The following is a 14240-nucleotide window of genomic DNA, read 5'->3' on the forward strand; positions in this document are numbered from 1 at the left end:
CCCCCAGCCCAGCCTGGCGACTGGGGACCCCGGCACATGAGGTGGACGCCCCCGGGGAGGACTTGGGTGCAGAGCCAGGCGAGAAGGTAACCGGGCGACCGAGGGCCGGGGAGGGGCAGGACCTTTGGGGGCTTGGCTGCGCGGGGATGTTTCCTCAGCCACCTCCATCTGTGTAACGCCCCAGGTACCTCCCCCAGTTGCTTTCCCTGCCTACCTCTGGCGCTGAGCTCTGCGGTCCTTCGGCTCTGCCTGTCCGAGTCTTCTGGCTATTCATTCTGCTGCGCTTCATGCTGTCTGTCCGTCACCCTAGCTGCCTCTGACTGCTCATTTTCTTATTCATTTTTCCTTCTCTGACTTTGGTCCTTCCAGCCGAGCATGCTGTCTAGTTATCTCCCTGCTTTCGTGGTCCGCTGGGTTCTTCAACCTCCAGTTCGTTGACTTCTGCCTGTCTCCCTGCTATCTGTATGCACATGTCCCTGCTCACTTGGGTCAGTTTACTCTGGGCGCACCACTGGATCCACCCCCTTCCCCCGGTGTATTTGATTTCTCTTTGAAACATCATTTTCATCAAGGTTCTATATAGAACCAGGACCCCTGGGCGTCTACTCTCCCTGTTCTCTTGATTATTACCATGTCTTTGGCACAGTCTTCCCTGAACCACCCCCTTCTCCCGTCCCCCTTCCTATGTCCCATCCTTTCTACATGATAAGAGTTTCGTGCTTAGGGATACTGACTTTCTCCAACTCTCGACCCAATAAGTCCACTTCAATGTCCCTTTCTAGCTCCCTTCGGTAGGTCTGTGCGCCTACCCAACCCCATGTATACCCCACATGCTACCTTTTAGGATGATCGTGGCTTAGCTACTTTGGGGACATCTGTGGATCAGCTTCTCACTCTCTTCCAGTTTAATTTTGAAAATTTTGATTCCTGGTGCTGCCGAAACTGCTTGTCTCCATTTTTTGTATTTAATCTTGTAGTCATAGTGTTGATCACAAATGAATACATTTATGTGCCTGGGATCCAGGAATCCTGGTTTTGGTGGCAATTTCCCTCGATTTTATTGAGACTTTTAAGTTGGTCCCTTTACATTTTTATTTCTAGTTCACAATCAAAATAAAATTGTTAATAAGAATTCAGTTTTGGGGAGACGAGGGGTGATACAGTTTGTGAGTATTTTCACATGTGAACGTAGGAATTATGGTCTCTATACCTAGCAAAGGGGTCTCAAGTCTCTGAGTCCAGTGAACTAAATCCAGTAATCTATAAAACTGTGCCGTGCTGCCTCTAATCCTTACCCACTTTTTTTCTTCACATGCTGATAATGAGGATTCATGGGTCTGTATCTGTTTAGTGCTTTGATATTTTGGCAAAAGATGTGGGGAGAAGGTAGACTAGTTGAAGCTGATGTGATTTTTCCTATGTACTTTTTGGGTTATATACATGTTTGCAGTGACATTTGCTAGTCCTAAATGAAACTAAAGATTTGGGGGTGGGATAATGGTGTGATCGGATGGTACTGGGAATGAGATAATAAGAAATATCCTCAGCTTTATTGCCAAGGCCAAGCAGTTTGATTTTATTTACTTTGCTTGTTTGTTTGTTTTGGATGCAATCGCTATGACCAATCCAGTCACCCTAATAAAACTGTTGACAACACTTAGCAGAAATTCTGGTTTGATGTTTATATTCCTAAGCCAAATAATATTTTGGTGACCTGATATTGGCCCAGTGCCTCAGAAGTAGAGAAAATAGTGTGAAGCTTAACAAAAGAGAAAAACAAAAAGAATGAGTAAAAACCTTATTGTCATTTAGTGCTGCTTTGGAAGAATATTTCTTCTTCTCATCTCCTGTCTCTTTGCTTGGTTCTTAGCAATGTTTTCATATGTGTCTTTTTGCAAATTTAAGTGTAGTCCCCAGTGGGTAAATTCTGACGTTAGTAGACTACAAAGTTGCATCTTACTTTCTTGAAGATTTTCATTGTGTGTATTTCTATGTTGCATACCCCGGAGTCATGTCTTAAAATGATATATTACATTCAGTATGAAGCCGTCTTTGCAGTGAGGACACAGGTATAAGGAGGAAAAGCGACATGCCTGAGGTGTTATTAGTAGCCGGAGCTGGAACCAGGCAGCTATTTGGGCTATGTGGGCTGTAGGTGAGCTCTTCTGCCTCCTAGTATTATGACCTTTCATGACCCACTAAATGTGTCTGTATCTTAAGGTCCTCCTTCATAGAATGAGGATAACGAGTACTCACTATCATAGTGAATGACACTGCCTTAATCAGAGTTTGGTTTGAAGAAGCATGTGTTAGTCTAAAGACTTGATACTTACTAGGGCAACTTCTTTAATCTCAGAAAACCTTATTTCTTAAATTATAAAATAAGGATAACAGTGTTAACAGCACTACTGTGAGAGAGAGAGTATAGGTGAAGTGCCTAGCCCAGTGAAAGGAGGCAACCAGTGGCTCCCCAGTATATGGTGACTCATTTGGATGATAATGCGATGCAGATGGAGACGAAAATGAGACAGCCAAAAGTTTTAAGTGGGTAGATTTTAAACTGTTAAAAAATGCTATGGGAATGTAAGGTAGCTTTGGTATTGTAAGGTGCCATCTCACATTCTGGCCATTTTACTTAGTGACATCCATGAGGGAATATGTAAAGGCTGTTTCTTTTGAAACTGCATAGCTTCAAAAGATGGTAATATTGGGAAGACGTGGTTGCAAGAGTGTACTGAAGATTTGGGAGTTTTAAGATGAGAAATCATGGCTTATGGAAGAGGAGGAAGATTCTCAGATACTTAGGGATTTCTTGTGTTCTTGAATAATAACATGAGATAACAGCTTGGGATCAAGATATAAGTTTTAACCTTTTACTGCTTCCATCTAGGTCTTGAGTCAGAGCACCAGCCTTGGGGACCCTGGACCGCTATCATGGAGACTGAGAGCGAGCAGAACTCCAACTCCACCAATGGGAGTTCCAGCTCAGGGGGCAGCTCTCGGCCCCAGATAGCTCAAATGTCACTGTATGAGCGACAAGCAGTGCAGGTGAGGCTCAGCTCTGAGGGGCCGTGGTCTGTGAGTCTTGGCTTGTGGTAGGCAGTGATGCTGGAAAATAATTGTGCTCAGTTCTTTTTCAACAAATTGGGGAGAGTTGGGTTAAATGATGACTAAGCTGTCTTCCAGCCCTGAGAATCTTAGGAGTTTACAAGGTTTGGGCAAGCAAACAGTGAAATCCGGTCTTTCAAATAAGGATTTAAAAAACAACATTCAGTCCATCTAGCTAGATTCTAACTAACCCTTTCTCATCCTGGATTGCCAGGTTTTTAATCTTTGGCCATTCTTGTAAATCCCCTTGAGTAATAGAAGTATCATGAAACTCTTTAGAGATTTATTTTTAAACAAACAGCAAATTCCATGTTTGTATTAATTCTGTTAGGGAATGAGGTCTTTTAGTAAATATTTTGGTTACTAGAATAACTATGCATATCATAAAAATAGTTCCAATTATTGAAGAATAAGAATTCAGTAAAGTCCAGTTAGCACTAAAACCAAACTACTGTTCATTTTATAAATCTGTATTAGCATACTGTAAATATGTAAAAATGCCAATTGGTTGAATTCGTTGAAAATTTTACCTGATGGAATCTTTTAGAAGCCACTATTTATTTTTTCATTATTTCCAACCCATTAGGGCTCTATAACCTTTACTCTCTATCTAAAATATACTTTTACATTTTCTCCTTTTCTTTCTTTTTTTTTTTTTTCTTGAGACAGAGTCTAGCTCTGCTGCCCAAGTTGGAGTGCAGTGGTGCGATCAGGGCTCACTGCAGCCTCAGACTCCCAGTTCTCTCATCTTATCCTCCTGACTAGCTGGGACTATAGGCACATGCCACCATGCCCAGCTTTTTTTCTTGTTTTCTTTACATTAATCGGCATCTTGTTTATTTTCACCCTGTCTAGTCTTTGCTATGGCATGTATTTCCAGCTCCCAATTGGAGAAATAAGTTTGTGTAAATTGCACTGCTTTGCTTTTCTTACATTCTATGGAGAATAAACCATAGAATTACAGTCATGCGTCACTTAATGACAGGAATATCTTCTGAGAAATGTATTGTTAGGCAATTTTGTAATTGTGTGACTGTCATAGAGTGCACGTACACAAACCCAGATTATATAGCCTACTATACACCTAGGTTATATAGTATAGCCTATTGCTAGGTTATATAGTATAGCTCTTGTATATGTGGTCTGCCATTGACCAAATAGTGGTTATGTGGTGCATGACTGTGATTGTTTCTTCCAGTTTTTAAAGGACCATATAGACTTACTGAGGCAGAGGCAGAAGGATTTTTTTTTTTTTTTTTTTTGAGATGGAGTTTTGCTCTTGTTGCCCAGGCCGGAGTGCAGTGGCGCGATCTCAGCTCATTACAACCTCCGCCTCCCAGGTTCAAGCGATTCTTCTGCCTCAGCCTCCCTAGTAGTTGGGATTACAGTCGCCCGCCACCATGCTCAGCTAATTTTTTGTATTTTTAGTAGAGGTGGAGTTTTCACCATGTTGGCCAGGCTGGTCTTGAAACTCTTGACCTCAGGTGATCCGCCCTCCTAGGCCTCCCAAAATGCTGGGATTACAGGCATGAGCCACTGCGCCTGGCTCAGAAGGATCTCTTGAGGCCAGGAGTTCAAGACCAGCCTGGGTAACATAGCAACACCCCATCTCTAAAAATAAAAAAAATTCGCTAGACATGGCGGTGCATACCTGTAGTCCTAGCTACTTGGGAGGCTGAGGCAGTCAGGAGGATTGTTTGAACTAGGAGTTTGAGGTTACAGTAGACTATGATCACGCCACTGCGCTCCATCCTGGGTGATAGAGCAAGTTGACCTTGCTCTAAAAAAAATGAAGGAAAAGGCTGGGCGCGGTGGCTCATGCCTATAATCTCAGCACTTTGGGAGGCTGAGGCAGGCGGATCACCTGAGGTCAGGAGTTCGAGACCAGCTTGACCCCACATGGAAAAACTCTGTCTCTACTAAAAATCCAAAATAAGCTGGGCACGGTGGCGCATGCCTGTAATCCCAGCTACTTGGGAGGCTGAGGCAGGAGAATCACTTGAACCTGGGAGGCGGAGGTTGCGGTGGTTGCGGTGGATTGCGCCGTTGCACTCCAGCCCTGGGCAACCAGCGAAACTCTGTCTCAAAAAAAAAAAAAAGGAAAATAGCTGTTGAAGATGTAGCCCAAACTCCCATCTCCTCTGGTTTCTGACCTTCCCATGGCCACACAAATATAGTGATTTACATAGAATAGGAGCTAGGAGTCCTTTCTAAATATTTTATCCTCTCTGTCTTTTCCTAGGCTCTGCAGGCACTGCAACGGCAGCCCAATGCAGCTCAGTATTTCCACCAGTTCATGCTCCAGCAGCAACTCAGTAATGCCCAGCTGCATAGCCTGGCTGCTGTCCAGCAGGTGAGAGGTCAGCAGCCAGCTGGCCCGAGAGGGAGGGGACAGGCACTACAGGTGGGTAGGGGAGATTTTTTGGGCATATTGCATCCTATACTAAGCCAGGCTGCAGGCAGCCTCTTCTGCCTCCTGTCTCCTGTGGGAGGATGGATGCATCTTAGCTTCTGGGGTTGCAGTAAGAACTATAAAATCACTTTTTAGGTGTAGAGTGGCTATGTTCTAGACCTGCGCTGTCTATAATCTAGACCTACACTGTCTAATATCATAGTCACTAGCCACATATCGCTATTGAGTGCTTGAAATGTGGCTAGTCTAAATGGAGACGTCCTATAAGATTTTAGAGTTAGACTACTTAGTACAAAAAAGGTAAAATATCAGCAATTAAAAAATATTAATTGCGTGTGAAGTGATATTTATATTGGGCTAAATAAAATAAATTATGAAAGTTAACTTTTCCTGTTTCACTTTTTAAAAATTTGCATAGTAGAAAATTGTATGTGTGGTTCACATTGTATTTATATGTGATACCTCTGGACTAGACTTGCATTGACTCATGATATGACCTGACCAAAAGATCTTTTTCCGGCTGGCCACGGTGGCTCACGCCTGTAATCCCAGCACTCTGGGAGGCTGAGGCAGGTGGATCACTTGCAGTCAAGAGTTCAAGACCAGCCTGGTCAATATGGTAAAACCCCCTCTACTAAAAATACAAAAATTAGCTGGGCGTGGTGGTGTGCGCCTGTAATCCTAGCTACTCTGGAGGCTGAGGCAGGAGAATCACTTGAACCTGGCAGGCGGAGGTTGCAGTGAGGCGAAATCATGCCACTGCACTCCAGCCTGGGTGAAAGAGGCGAGACTCCTTCTTAAAAAAAAAAAACAAACCAAAAAAAACCCATCTTTTTCCACCTAAAAGAGAGTGGGAACTGGAGGGCAAGTTGCCTCTCTGCCCCAGGAGGGTTATGTGGGACTAACTGGTTAGCATATGTGGTAATGTGAGGATTATCGGGCTAGTGAATATACTTTTCTTTACCCTAAAGTGGAATCTCCCTGTTTATAAAGTCAAATCTCTATGTTTTGTGCTTGTGATTTATTACTAGAAGACTGAGAGCTTTTTCCTTCACTGTCTTTGCTACTTCTTGTTTCCCTTCCCCTTTGACAGGCCACAATTGCTGCTAGTCGGCAGGCCAGCTCCCCAAACACCAGCACTACACAGCAGCAGACTACCACCACCCAGGCCTCGGTGAGTACTGCCTCTCCCACTGAGAGGCGTCTCTACCTGGGTCTTTGTCCCTGGGTTAAATTACTTTGTGCCGCTGATCTGAGAGTGTGTATTGAGCCGTCAGTGGATAGTTACTGCTCTTAAGTAGAGAATAGTCGTACAGGGGAAAGTAACCAACATTAATCTATATTGGAGTCTCTAAAGAGGAAGTCTAAGGAAGAAAGAAAAGAAAATTCTGGGGAAGAAGAGGAAATAACAAAAGAAAGGGACTAATCCCTGAACTCTTCAATGAGAAGTAAAATCTGTTCTGTTTCAATCTTTTGTCTTCTCAACTGTTAACACTAGTGGTTAGAGACTGTTGGTTTTTTTTCACTTCGGTAATACCCTAAAGTAACCAGGATGACAGTTTTGGATAGGAAGACATTATTCATTTCCCCCGGCTCCATGAAAGTGAAATACTCTGTTCTTGACTGTGTAACTCTGATTTTGTCAGTCATGTACATTTCCTTTTACTTCTCCCAAATCCTTAGTCCTGGTTCCTTTCTATACCACACAGATCAATCTGGCCACCACATCGGCCGCCCAGCTCATCAGCCGATCCCAGAGTGTGAGCTCTCCCAGTGCTACCACCTTGACCCAATCTGTGCTACTGGGGAACACCACCTCCCCACCCCTCAACCAGTCGCAGGCCCAGATGTATCTACGGGTAAGCCACAGATGCAGCCACCATTGCCCCAGGGGCATGATTGTCTGGCCCTGGCAAATAGTTGAGTGAAAGCCGGTTTTATTTTTTTGTTTGTTTGTTTTTTTTTGAGACAGAATCTCACTGTGTCACCTAGGCTGGAGTGCAGTGGCACAATCTCGGCTCACTGCAGCCTCTGCCTCCTGAGTTCCAGTGATTCTCCTGCCTCAGCCTCCCGGGTAGCTGGGATTACAGGCACGCGCCACTACACTTGGTTAATTTTTGTATTTTTAGTAGAGACGGGGTTTCGCCATGTTGGCCATACTGGTCTGGAACTCCTGACCTCAGGAGATCCGCCTGCCTCGGCCTCCCAAAGTGGTAGGATTACAGGCGTGAGCCACTGCGCCCGGCCAAAAGCCATTTTTTAAAACCATGGTTACCCTGATATCTTGAGAGAAGCTGGGACCTACTTCCCATACTTTACTTAACCTAGAAGTGATGCTCTCTGTTCACAGGTAGCCTGTAGATTAAATTAAGATATTATGCTAGAAAATACTGGCTTAACATTTGACTAAATTAGTGTTAGATATAGTCGACCTTTAAACCTTTGGCACAAGTATACAAATTCTGTGTTATCGCCCAGCCTACTGAGCGATATATATTAAGTACTTGTTCTAAAATCCTAATTTTCTCTATTTCTTCGACGTCTGACTCTTTGACATCAATCTGTAGTTTTCTGTGCATTCTAGGTTTTCTTCTGGATGGTTCATCACATGTGGAGAGTATGAGGCTCCTGGGTTGGTGTGGAACAGGCAGGGCTCAGCTGTTTAATATCTTCTGTTTATTTTGTCTTGTGGTCCTTCCTTTCCATCTCTTCTGTCTCTTCTTTCCCTCTTGTCCTCTTTGCTCTTCGTCTTCCTCTCCTTGCCAGCCACAGCTGGGAAACCTATTGCAGGTAAACCGAACCCTGGGTCGGAATGTGCCTCTAGCTTCCCAACTCATCCTGATGCCTAATGGGGCAGTGGCTGCAGTCCAGCAGGAGGTGCCATCTGCTCAGTCTCCTGGAGTTCATGCAGATGCAGATCAGGTTAGTGGCAATGACTTTACCTGTGGGTGGGCACTGGGTAGGATGCAGGGAATGACCATGGACCTGGGTCCATCCTTCTGCTTCATTACACTTTTCAGAATTCTTACTTTTTGTGTTTTGTTTTTCCTTCCCTTAATCACCATAGAAGTTGAATCCCGTATAACCTTTGAGTTAATTTGAGTTAGAAAGACAAGGAGATTTGCCTGAAAATAGTCTTGTGGATTTGGGAAATCTTATTTTCAAGATAGGGTAAATTTCCTTACCATCCTTCAAGTCTCCTGTGAGTCTGTTTTATTCGGAGAGTCTTAATTCTCTCATAGTACTGTCAGAAGAGAAGAGATTGTTGAGAGAATTCTTCTGTTACTTAGATCTAAAGCTGACCCGGCTGAGGAATGACCTTACTGGAGGAATGTTTGGTTGCTTCTGTTTATAAGTTACTCTAGTTCTCAACTTTCACTCTCTTCCTGTTCACTGTTTTTCCCAGTAAAGGTCTTCCTCACCGTTACTTCCTGTGACTTATTCCCAAAATACATGTATTTTTGAGCCTGAAATTTTAGCTTCTTACGGATAGGACACAACCTAGGATCTTAGGATAATTACTCCATCCTTTTAATTTATCAGTAAGCTGGTAAATGTTGAGTTCTTCCTGTGTGTACTTTTGGCCCTCCCTGTTCGTGGGTCCCATACCTGCAGGTTCTGCATCTTTGGCTTCCACGTCCGCAGATACAACCAACTGCAGATTGAAGATATTTGGGGAAAAAACCAATTAAAAATAGCAATACAAGAATAAAAAAATACAAAAATACAGCATAGTGTAACTATTTACATAGTACTTACATTGTATTAGATATTATAAGTAATCAAGAGGTGATTTAAAGTATACAGGAAGATTTGCTATGTGCATAGATGATATGCAAACACTGTTCTGTTTTATAAAAGGGAATTGAATGTCTGCAGATTTTGATGTCCATGAGCCTGGAACTAATCCCCTGTGGATACCAAGGAACAATTGTATTAGAAATTTTGCAGGTTTGAAAAAGAAATGTGAGTCAGGTCTTCAAAGAGCTTAGAGAATGAAAGTGCCCTAACTAGGCTGGGCGTGGTAGCTCACTCTTGTAATCTCAGCACTTTGGGAGGCTGAGGAGAGTGGATCACCTGAGTTCAGGAGTTCAAGACCAGCCTAACCAATATTGTGAAACCCCATCTCTACTGAAAATACAAAAATTAGCTGGGCTTAGTGGTGGTGTGCCTGTAGTTCCAGCTACTTGGGAGGTTGACACAGGAGAATTGCTTGAACCCGGGAGGCAGAGGTTGCAGTGAGCCAAGATCGCGCCACTGCACTCCAGCCTGGGCGACAGAATGAGACTCCCTCTCAAAAAGAAAAAAAAAAAGTGCTAAACTAAATGGTGCTAACTTTGAGTGAAACATGAGTTTGGAAAAGAATTGGTTACATGACTTTGCAATGCCTTATTGGGATGCTTGAGCAGAGTCTTGAAGGGTGAGTGGATTTGATTTGGAGTGAGAAGAAAACTGGAGAGAGAACAGCAAGCGTAAGAGCATAGTCATGTATTTAAATATGAGTATGTGTGGTGGGCGTTGGAATGAGGGAATAAATAAAATAGAATCAACAGGCCTGATGATAGAAGAGGTCATTGCTAGGGTGGAGCATAAAAGCCAAGTAAAGGAGGTTGTAGTTAACTTCATAGGTCACAGGGATCATTGCAGAATAACAGGATGAGGAAAGTATTTAGGAAGAACTGTAGGGAGAATAACTGTTCTAATACTGTTCTAATAGTTCCTGGAGAAGAGAAGTTAGGGAACCTGCTAAGAAACTCTTGGGGTCCTCTAGCTGTAAGGCAAGCCTTTGTTTTAGACTTGGTGATAGCAGTGGGAGCCAAGAATGAGGTTGGTTCCATTTCCATATCCAATTCTTTGATTTATCCACTCATTCCTTCATCAGATATTTGAGTGTCAATATGTGGAGGAACAGAGGGCAGTAGTTAAAAATACGCATCCGATGGGTCAGATTCCAGCTCCACTACTTACTGTGTGACCCTGTGCAAATGATCTGACATCTTTCTGTTACCGTTTTTTTCGTCTGTAAAACAGATATTGTAATATACCTACCTCAGGATGTGTTGTGAGGACTAAATGAGTTGCTGTGTTTAACTGCTTGAAGAGTGCCTGGACGTAGTGAGTGTCCAGGAAGAACTGCTATTATTAATGTGTCAAACATTCCTTAACCTTGGGTGCCCAAGAAAGTCATAATCACTTCTTTTGTGGAGCTCATAGACCATTGAAACACCAGACATTAAACTAATAGTCACCTGAATGGGGAAATAATTGAGAAAGTACCAAGTGTTCTGAGAATTTAGAAAGGGACTTAATTTAGCTTTGGCATGGGGTGTAGAAGTCAGGGAGGTGACATTTAACTTGGGGTGTGCAGAAGTTAGCCAGATAAGGATGTGAAAGGAGAGTGTTGGAGGCAGGAGAAGAGTGTGTCCAAAGGCCCTGAGGAGGGCAGGAACTTGATTTGTTTGAGGATTTGAAAGTCTTATATTCTTGGAGTTTGGCAAAATGGGGCTAGATGGGTAGGAGGAACCTTATCTTGCAGGGCCTTGGGGGCTGTGTTTAGGATTTTGGGCTTTTTATAAAAAGCAATTGGAAGCTATAGAAGGATTTTAAATAAGGAAGTGTCATGGAGAGATTTGAATGTATTTTTGTTTTGTTTTGCTTTTTAAATACCATGTTGATTTCCTCTTTGGAGACGAAACAGATATGGTGTGAGTGTGACTGTCAGGAGAATAACTGTTCTAACGGTTTAAGGGAAAGATGATGTTTGTATTGGGGGTAGCAGTGGAGATGGACAGAAACGCATAGATTTGAGGATAACTTGGAAGAATCATTGAAGAGGGTAAACTAATTTAATAGATGGGGGAATTAAGGGAGATGCCAGATATGAGATCTGATATAGCAGTGGGGTGGCCGGTGGTGCTGTTTATGAGACGACGAATGTAGAAGTGTATTTAGAGTGAAGTTCAGTTTTGGACATACAGGCTTAGAAGTGCTTGTGAGCCATCCATGAGGAGATACTGAGACTGCAGTTTTATTATGTGGTTCTTGAGCTCAGAGAAGAGGTCTGGGTTGGAGATAAACATTTGAGAGTAGTAGACATATAGATGATAATTGAAGTCCCCCATCTACTAAATTAGTTCACCCTCCTCAGTGTTTAAAATTGCCTGGGGAGGCCGGGCTCTGTGGCTCACGCCTATAATCCCAGCACTTTGGGAGGCTGAGGCGGGTGAATCACCTGAGATCAGGAGTTTGAGACCAACTTGGGCAACATAGTCAAACTCAGTCTCTACTAAACATACAAAAAAAATTAGCTGGGCATGGTGGTGTGTGCCCATAGCCCCAGTTACTGGGAGGCTGAGGCAGGAGAATCACTTGAATTTGGAAGTTGGAGGTTGCAGTGAGCCAAGACCGTCCACTGCACCCAGCCTGGTTAACAGAGGAAGCTCCATCTTAAAAAAAAGGCCCGGCGCTGTGGCTCATGCCTGTAATCCCAGCACTTTGGGAGGCCGAGGCGGGTGGATCACCCGAGGTCAGGAGTTTGAGACCATCCAACCTGATCAACATGGTGAAACCCTGTCTCTACTAAAGAAACCCTGTCTCTACTAAAAATACAAACATTAGCTGGGTGTGGTGGTGCACCCCTGTAATCCCAGCTACTTGGGAGGCTGAGGCAGGAGAATCACTTGAACCTGGGAGGTGGAGGTTGCAGTGAGCTGAGATCATGCCATTGTGCTCCAGCCTGGGCAACAAGGGCGAAACTCCATCTTTAAAAAAAAATGTTTGGGGAGATAGTACAGATTGAGGAGAAGAACGGTAAATATGAGGCCCTGAGGTAGGATGAAGCCCCACTTTGGAAAAGCAGTTCAAGATGGATAGAGGGTAATGGGCTGGCAGAGGGAATGGGAAAGAGCAGCAGATAGGAAAATCTGGACTGTAGTGTCATGAAGGCAAGGGAACGAAATGTTATAAGATGTGCGTGTGTGCATGCGTGCGTGCATGGGCAGGGGGTTTTTATTAATAGAGAGGGAGAGTGGTTTCAGTTGAGTTTGGGGGGTGGTGAATCCAAAGTAGTATGATGAGTTTGAGGGGTGTGAATGGCTGGTGGGAATGAATACGGTGACTGTAAATAGCTATTAAGAGTTTATCAGCACCAGGAAAGGAAGGTGGAACCGGGGAGGGGAATGTGCATTTCATACATGGTGATGAGGGAGCAAGTGGAGAAGGAGAAGTGGAAGAGGAGGCAGTGGATCTTGTATGCTCCTTGAGATGGCAGGAGGAGATGGGATGTAGAGCGCAGAGAAGGATTGATTGCCTTTTGATAGGAAGGAGAGAAGGGAGAGAAGGGGGAAGTGATGAAGTAATGCTCATATAATGGTTTTTGTTTTCTTTGAAGAGGTGAGGAGGAGGAGGAGAAACAGAAGGTAGCCTGAGGTATAGGGAGAGAGTGGGAAAGTTTGAAATAGCCATTATGGAAATGAAGCTGATTGGAAAAACTATGTATTAATGATTACCAGATAATATTATATACTAAAGCACCCAATCCTGATGATTCTTGTTAATATCTCTCAAAAGCCATCACCTCTTCTCTACTGCTTCTCCTCCTGCCTGAATTCAGGTTTTAATTATTTGAACCTGTTCTGTACTAGTTTTCTTTCTTTTTTTTTTTGGAGACAGTCTCTCTGCTGCTCAGGCTGGAGTGCTGTGGTGTGATTTGGCTCACTGCAACTTCTGCCTCCTGAGTTCAAGCGATTCTTGTACCTCAGCCTCCTGAGTAGCTGGATTACAGGCTTGTGCCACTATGCCCGGCTAATGTTTTGTATTTTTAGTTAGAATATGGGGTTTCTCCATGTTGCTCCTGCTGGTCTCGAACTCCGGAGCTCAGGCAGTCTGCCCACCTTGGTCTCCCAGGGTGCTGGAATTACAGGCGTGAGCCACTGCACCGGCATATTGTACTAGTTTTCTAAATGGTCTTCTTGACTTCAGTCTTACCTACTTGTAATTCTTTTCTGCATTACTATCAGGAAACTTTTACTAACTTCTTTTTTTAAAATAAGAAAATATATGTTGTTACTACTAATTTTTTAATTGTACTTCTGGTACACAGAATTTGCTAATATTATAAGCCTTGGGTCATGACACTCTCTCACTGTTGGTCTCGTCATAACCTTTTAAAATTTATTTACTCAGTAACTTTTAATAATGTAATAAGCAGTGTGCAGTTCCATCTATTGCCTTCCCTTACCCATAGTAAGGAGCCTTCTGATTTCTAAGTCCATTCTTCCCTGGGGTCCTTTTTTATATAGTTTTATTGCATCTCTGTATTTCTAAAATGCCCTTTTTATTATAGAAAATTTTAAACATATACAAAAATAGAAAAAGTGTGAATTCCTATGTACTTACCATCCAGCTTCAACAATTATCAACACATGGCCAATGCATTCAGGCCCTTCTCCGCCTGTGGAGTATTTTGAAGCAAACCCCGGACACCATATATATTTTTTAATTGTATTGAAATGTATAAGGTACTCATGCTGTATGTACACTTTTGGAGAGTGCTTTCTTAGTAACGTTGTCATGATCCATTTGTTTTGTTGGAGTCATTGTAGTTTATTAATTGTAGTTTCTACATACTGTTCCATTGTATGAATATACTATAGTTTATTCATCTTCTCTTCTGTAGATGGCCCTTTGGGTTGATTCCAGGTTGTGGTTGCTATGAATA

The 14240-nt window shown here is 43.1% G+C and overlaps 1 protein-coding gene across 4 annotated transcripts in view; it reads left to right on the forward strand.

Moving 5' to 3' along the window:
- PHC1 (polyhomeotic homolog 1 (Drosophila)) overlaps positions 1–14240 on the forward strand; it is a 27055-nt gene continuing 12815 nt past the window's right edge. The window contains exons 1-7 of one of the 4 annotated variants that reach the window (XM_011983294.1): positions 1–86; positions 1327–1335; positions 2891–3048; positions 5351–5461; positions 6615–6695; positions 7231–7380; positions 8288–8443. In XM_011983294.1, the coding sequence (XP_011838684.1) occupies positions 1332–1335; positions 2891–3048; positions 5351–5461; positions 6615–6695; positions 7231–7380; positions 8288–8443 (660 nt within the window). In that variant the 5' untranslated portion in view covers positions 1–86; positions 1327–1331. Of the gene's footprint in view, positions 87–1326; positions 1340–2890; positions 3049–5350; positions 5462–6614; positions 6696–7230; positions 7381–8287; positions 8444–14240 lie in introns of all 4 variants that reach the window. The other 3 variants (XM_011983298.1, XM_011983295.1, XM_011983296.1) reach the window with 3 other exon arrangements.

Source organism: Mandrillus leucophaeus, unplaced genomic scaffold (genome assembly GCF_000951045.1).
Source record: "Mandrillus leucophaeus isolate KB7577 unplaced genomic scaffold, Mleu.le_1.0 Scaffold249, whole genome shotgun sequence".
Lineage (NCBI taxonomy): Eukaryota > Metazoa > Chordata > Mammalia > Primates > Cercopithecidae > Mandrillus > Mandrillus leucophaeus.